General features: G+C 43.0%; 1 protein-coding gene across 1 annotated transcript; it reads left to right on the forward strand.

Moving 5' to 3' along the window:
* The first annotated feature begins 3,209 nt into the window (after positions 1-3,209).
* Positions 3,210-7,326, forward strand: LOC114113206 (interferon beta-2-like). The gene has a single exon (XM_060409529.1). It carries the CDS (start codon positions 4,909-4,911, stop codon positions 5,467-5,469), a length of 561 nt encoding a protein of 186 aa, XP_060265512.1. The 5' UTR covers positions 3,210-4,908; the 3' UTR covers positions 5,470-7,326.

Here is a 7,326-nt window from a genome sequence, read left to right on the forward strand (position 1 = left end):
TGACAATATACAGCCTTGACTTACTCCTTTTCCTATTTGGAACCAGTCTGTTGTTCCATGTCCAGTTCTAACTGTTACTTCCTGACCTGCATATATGTTTCTCAAGAGGCAGGTCCCTTGCAAATAGATCTTTGAGATTTTTCTTCATTAGCAGCAGCAGTACATAAAAATGGATTGCTAGTTATAAATTGCTGCCTTATGTGTTAACTGCAAAACTAAGATAATCATAATAACTTGTCTTGAAAGTGTGGTAAGCTTAATTGCCTTAAATTATAGCACATGCTCAGAATGGTACCAGACTCTTCCCAAGTGCTCCTTACATATTAACTCTTTTATTTGAATCTGGTTAGAAGATTATTTCCTGAGGTTCTGGATCTGTGGTCAGGAAGATGAAGCAGTTCCCAGAGAGCTGTTCAGAGACACATTTCTGCAGCTCACCCACCACACAGTGAGAGGAGAAACAGCCATTCACTGGGATGAGGAGGCCAAGCCTGTTGCAACAATACCCAGAGTTCAAGACGGAAACATTCCTATGTGGCACACAGGCCAGCTGTCCACAAGACTCACTCCGACCCTCACTGGATTCTTGGTCCTCCTCAGAGAATCAGTCAGGAAGACACAGGCGTCTGGCAGGCAGTCAGGAGGATCCTCTGCTCTGAGCACTCAACTCAGCCAGGAGGCCAGGCCAGAGGGGATTCCCAGGCTGGATCCTGAAATCCCTTTTGGCAGCTTGCATTTAGTTTCCTTTTCACTTGTTGCTTCAACTTCCTTGCTATTTTTGCCTTCTGGGGTTCATGACGCAATCTCTGAGGATGTAACAAAACTCAAGGCACTTGTTGGTTTTGAGTATGTAGATGGCTTTGCTTTGGGCTGTTTCACTTTAAGGAAGATTCAGAAACTGCCTCAGAGACAGGAAACTAACCCAGAACCCACACAGTGGGACTTGCTCACGTGTCAGCAGAGGGGAGCCTCTAAGGCTTGTTCAGCAGCTGCAGCCAATGGGTTGTCCCTTTTAACCGTTTTCTCAACCTTGGGTTAGCCTGACTCACTGCACCCCTGATAGTGATTCTGAGAATTAAAGTCCAGCTCAGAGAATGGCCTGGGATGTGAAGTAAATGCAGGCTAGATGCAGACGGGCATGTTCTGGAAGGGCCAGTCTGTGTGTCCCGCAACAGTGGGTCCTGGCAGGAAACAGTGAAAACAAGGCCTGCGCTGTTCCTGCCTGTTCCTGGGCCATCGACCCTCTGATGGGAGCATTCTGAGAGTGACAGGGGTGCAGAGTGTGGGATCTTCTGGCTGAATATGTTCTGGAGCTGTTAGGAGAGCTAGGCAAAGAGGCCTTCAGCCAAGGTCCTAGTTCCAGCTGCATCCTGAAGCGAGCTAGAAAAAAACTGTATGAGTCAATCCAAGACTTGTGACAAGATGTCCAGGGTGTGAGAAAGGGCAAGAGAGAAGACTGCAACCAGAAGCACTTAGATTGCTCTGCACATTGTCCCTCTCCATACCAGGTGGGAGGCCTGAGGAGGGGCTCTGGGCCCACCAGCTGTTGGCTGTGAGCACAGGGCAGCCCCAGCCTGGGTGGATTCAGCCTCAGGTGCTGAGAGAGGTTGAAAGCGAGGCCGTAGCTGGAAGGTGGGAAGACACACTCTTCCCTCAACCTGGAGACAGACTTTCCATTGCGGTCCTGAAGCTTCATAGGAGCTCTCTAGGTTACTGAGCAAAATGTCTCCAGTTTCATTTGGCCTATTTTTAAATGTTGTATACGTTTATATAAAAGGTTTGTGTTTTCTTCTGAGTTGAGTTTCTCTTACTCACTACTATGTTTGTGCATTTATTGTGCTTCTTACATCTTGTTATTAACAACCCTATTATAAGCATAGATAACAACTTATTTATTTATGCCAGTTTTAGGGATTTTATATCATTTCATGTTTGTTACTGTAGTCAGTAGTGCTGGTATAAATGTTCTTTACTTATATCCTGATGCATAATGACTTGATTTTTTTCCCAGGGTGATTGCTCGAGTTACTAAATCATTGGCTGTGCATATTTCAACTATGCTATAAAATGTTTTTTAAAGTACAAATTTATACACCAAATAGCAGTTGCTCTATATGATCATCACCATTGACATTTTCAGTCCTTTAAAATTTCTGTTTGCAGACAACATACATTTATTTAAAAATTTGAAAATCCAACCAAATACTTTTAGATATAGCGTTTGTAAAGTTAGCCGGATTAAAAACCAAAACTGTTTTGATATGTGTTTGTATATGAAAATGCAAGGAAAACCTAGTTCATTAAAAACTAGAAAAAACTGTTTCATTCATTCTTGCAACAACAGTAAATAATAAATATGTTGGGGAAAAAACACCTCAGAAAGAATGTGAAAAATATATAATCGAGCCAGTAGCAAAAGTTTATTGAGAGGTATTTTTAAAATAGTCCAATAAATTGGCAGCATTTGCTTCTTTTGTTCATGAAGTGGTTAAGAAACATTTGCTAAATACTTGCTCACTAAATGACAGACAGTGTGAGTCTCAGTAGCAGGCGACCTTGGCAGTCTCCTATTGTAGACTCTGTATTCCCTTCTCACGGATGCTGACCACCTCATCACATGCTTACATGTCTTTTGCTCACTCAGAAGAAGAATTAGTTGGGCAAGTTGCTTAATCCTTATTGATGATCAAGAGGGAAAAAAAGACAATCTCAATGTAACAGAGAAAGCTTCGATTCTTCATTAGTTTCTGGCCATCTAATCTGAATCAAATTTCAATTCTACACTTGTCCTTAGAGGCCAAAAGGGAAGGTAATTGGGCCTGTCAATGCTACATTGAAAAGCATTAAAGTCTAGGGCTTCCCTGGTGGGCCAGCGGTTAAGAACCCACCTGCCAGTGCAGGGGACCTGGGTCCCAGCCCCGCTCAGGGAGGATGACATGTGCTGAGAGGCCCCTGCGCCTGTGCCCCACAACTACTGACCTGGGCCCTGGAGTCTGTGCTCTGCAGCAGGAGAGAGCTCCGCAGGGAGAAGCCCGAGCAGCTCAGCCAGAGAGCAGCCCACGCTTGCTCCAACTGGAGAAAGCCCGCCTACTGCCACAGAGAGCCAGTCCAGTCACAAACTATTATTAAAAATTACCTAGTCTACACTTTAGAAAGAACTCCTAATGCCTCTCCCTCCCCCGGCCCCCTCCCACACACACTCTGGTTGTAGCAACTTTTTATTTAGTTTCTTATTTTTGGTTCTGAGACTTGTGGGATCTTAGTTCTCTGAGCAGGGATGGAACTCGGGCCTCCTGCCCTGAAAGCATAGAGTCCCAACCACTAGATCTCCAGGGAATTCCCAGATCTCCTTCATCTTTTACCTAATGTTCTTTTTCTCTTCTGGGATGTCACTTAGGATGCCCCGTTACCTGTAATTGCCACGTCTTCTTAGCCCCCTCTGGCTACGACAGTTTCTCAGTAGTAGACACTTTATGTTATTGTCAATGGTATCATTTGTAAATGTCATTTTCCAACTTTTAATTGCTCATATAAAAAAAGTGGTTGATTTTTAATGTTAGTCTTGTTTTGGTACTGCTCCCTCCATCTTGAGCTGTGTTGGTCACCATGGAGCTGACAACCCCATGTGGCCAGCTGAGCGCTTGTCTAGTCCAGCCTGAGCTGTACTATGACTAACAGCGTGTACTCTATTTTGAAGGCACTATGAAAAAGAAGAATGTAACTATCTCACTACTAATTTTGTATTGGTTTATGTTGAAATGCTAACATTTAGAAATATTGTTAAGTAAAATATACTGTTAAAATTATCTTTTTTCTGTTTACTCTGTTGATGTGGCCTCCAGAAAATTTTAAATTGCACATTCATATAAAAAGAAGTGGTCTTTTAATTTCCTAGCTGCAGTCACCATCTGCACTGATTTTGGAGCCCAAGCAAAGAAAGTCTGTCACTGTTTCCATTGTTTGCCCATCCATTTACCATGAAGTGATAATGAGTTTGAACAAACTCCGGGAGGTACTGAAGGACAGGGAAGCCTGGCATTCTGCATTCCATGGGGTCGCAAAAAGTCAGAGCCGACTTAGCGACTAAAAAACAACAAGGTTGATAACGTTATGTGATGTCTTGCTCCTTATGGCTAAGGCCTCCAAAACAATTCAGAACAACTTAGTTTAACAACATTCTATTTTGTTTTTTATATACATTATTTTTTCTTTTTATTTATATATATATTTAGCTTTAAGTGAATGATAATTGCTTTACAATATTGTGTTGGATTCTGCCATACAGCAACATGAATCAGCCACAGGTATACATATCTCCCCTCCCTCTGGAACCTCTCCCACCCCTCCAGGAACATCACTCTATTGTAGATAGAAAAAAATAGGTGCCTTTGTTAAAATCATAAACTGCAAGTATTAATGTTTGGTAATAGCAGATTTGAGAATGAAACCTAATTCTTATGAAAAACTCTTACAAACAAGGCCCCCTCTCCACAAATCTCATAATATGAAAAGAAAAAAAAGAAAAATCTTTCAAAATGAACGAATCCTGTAATAATCAAGTTCAAAAGATTTGGCTTATATTTTTCTTTAACATTCAGCAATTCAGAGAAACTTTACAAACATTAGAAATTCTCAGTTTCTATATCTTTTTTCCCCATGGTATATATAAATTAAAATAGCAAGGAGCTTAAAGAAAAAGAGTTTTAGAGGCAAAGAATAATTCAAATGACACGGGAAAAGTGAAAGGGAGACCTGAAAGTGGGAAATTCCTTTCAAATAGTAAGAAAGGAGGGCCACCCTCTATAAGTAGGCCACACTCAAGGAGGAAGGACATTCACTCTGCAAACTCTTGAAGACTCAGCTTCAGCACCTACTAGCAGAACAGGCAGACCTGGGCCTGATTTCACCATGACCTACCGGTGCCTCCTCCAGATGGTTTTCCTGCTGTGTCTCTCCACCACAGCTCTTTGTAGGAGCTACAGCTTGCTTCGATTCCAACAAGGGCGGAGCCTTGAGGTGTGCCAGAACCTCCTGTGGCAGTTACCTTCAACTCCTCAACATTGCCTCGAGTTCAGGATGGACTTCCAGATGCCTGAGGAGATGAAGCAAGCACAGCAGTTCCGGAAGGAAGATGCCGTATTGGTCATGTATGAGATGCTCCAGCACATCTTCAATATTCTCACCAGAGACTTCTCCAGCACTGGCTGGTCTGACGCCATCATTGAGCACCTCCGTGAGGAACTCTATGGGCAGATGAATCGTCTGGAGCCAATCCAGAAGGAAATAATGCAGAAGCAAACCTCCACTATGGGAGACACGACCGATCTTCACCTGCGGAAATATTACTTCAACCTCGGGCAGTACCTCAAGTCCAAGGAGCACAACAGGTGTGCCTGGACAGTCGTGCAAGTGCAATTGCTCAGGAACTTTTCTTTCCTGAAGAGCCTAACAGGTTATCTCCGTGACTGAACATCTCCCACCTGTGGCTCTGGGAAGGGACAATGTGACTTTGGGGTGAGACTCTTCAGCAGCAGAGGCTCTTGAAGTAAATGATGATGCAAGGCACTGATTTCAATGGACAGTTAAAGACTAAGCTGTTTTTAAATTGATTTATGCACTATTTATTTATTTAAACTTTTATACGAGAAATAAATTATGAAACAAAAGTCAATGTGGCAGTTTCAGTGTGAACTTGATTTTCGTGACAACACATATTAAAAATTGCAGAGCACCTTGAAGACATTCATTGCAAAACAAGCCTGCAGAGTAGTAGAGTTTCTGGCCCCTACCTTTGAGGAATTTAAAATGCAAGGAAGCCATGAGGAATGTCCGAGTTATATGCATGCTCTCCATGTATCCACACAGTCTACCTGCACTTGTCTTGTTCACGTCTTTAAATGTACCAGACGGCTTATGCCGGAGGGCCCCTCTATATGATGTGGGCTTTTTTCCTCTTTTTTTTTTTCAGTTGGGGGAAAATGCACACCACGTTACATTTGAGAGTCTTACAAAGTAAGCCTTCTTTATGCCAATAAAATTTGGGCAAATTCCACTTAATTTATCAACTTCTTACTAAAGTAAATGAAAAATTCTGACCTTCTAAATGTTCTCAGTTACTTGTACACTCCAACCCTTATTTCCAACAACGTAGTTCTCAGTCAGAAAGAGGTTTCAGGAACATGAGTTGAAAATTACTTAAGACTGTCTTGAGGGTCATTAGAAATTGTCAAACATGCTAATTCACTCAATTAAAAATAAGTGAAAAGTCATCTTGAAAATATTAAGTTTACATCCATGAAAGATAGAAAAGTAAAATGATATTAAATACTTGTTTTAGTACACAGAAAATATAGTTTAAATAAAGTTGAATAAAATGCTACTGTTATATACAAAATATATTTTAATATTCTATGCTTAATATTTAAAATGCCTTCTATAAATTTATTATAAAATTGGAAACGTGAAATATTTCTTTTAAAATAAGTATATAATTCAATATAAAATTAATTCAAACAAATAAAGTGCTCTGCTTTTTAAAATAGTCCTAGTTTTCAGCTATTCAAGACTTACTCCCCCACTTCAAGGCTGAATCCTTGAGAGACCCTGAAAATTCCAGAGCATTCCAGGGGCGCACACTTCTTTGGTCCCTGACCCAGGTGGTGGCCGCGTTCCTCCTCAGCCCCAGAAAGTCCCCCAAACCGTCCCATGCTTCTTTGTGTCCCGGCCACCGCTGACTTCTCCTCTGGCTGCGATGCACTCCCAGGGTCCCATGGCCAGTCTCATCGCCTTGGCTGTTTCTCACGTTGTCCAAAATGGCTCTAAGCCTAGAGCCTCACTGACTCCCCCTGGCTCCGCTTTGTGCTCAAGGTCCTCCCATCGTCCCATCTCTCACAGTCTCACCCCCACCGCCCGGTTTAACTCTGTCCACACCGCGGTGCCACCGCCCCAAGCCGATTGTCTCATCACCTGTGCTCGCTTTCACTTTGTCCGCGAAGCCGTCCCGTCAACTCGAAGCCAAAAGCCTCAGCGCTGCCACCGTGTTTCATTGTGTGCCCAACGCCTTTCCATCCTGCCACAGCGATTAGTCTCGTCGCCACTTCCAGGGTCCCCTGTGTGGACCACACGCATCCGTCGTCCGGTGGTCTCATCCCTCCGCAGGGTTTAACTTTGTCTCAAAGCTGTCCATAGTCCCACCACCAGCAGTTTTTCGCGACCGTCCGGTTTCACTTTGTCCGCAACGCGGACTCCTCATCTCAGAGCCAAGCAGGGCTCCCCTGTGTGAGAAACGCCCGCCCATCGCCCCACAGCCAATATTCTCATCGCTTC

The sequence above is a fragment of the Ovis aries genome, chromosome 2 (assembly GCF_016772045.2).
Source record: "Ovis aries strain OAR_USU_Benz2616 breed Rambouillet chromosome 2, ARS-UI_Ramb_v3.0, whole genome shotgun sequence".
In the NCBI taxonomy this organism is placed as follows: Eukaryota; Metazoa; Chordata; class Mammalia; order Artiodactyla; family Bovidae; genus Ovis; species Ovis aries.

Coding starts and splice junctions, on each gene's coding strand:
- LOC114113206 (XM_060409529.1), top strand. CDS start 4,909: ATGACCTACCGGTGCCTCCTCCAGATGGTTTTCCTGCTGTGTCTCTCC.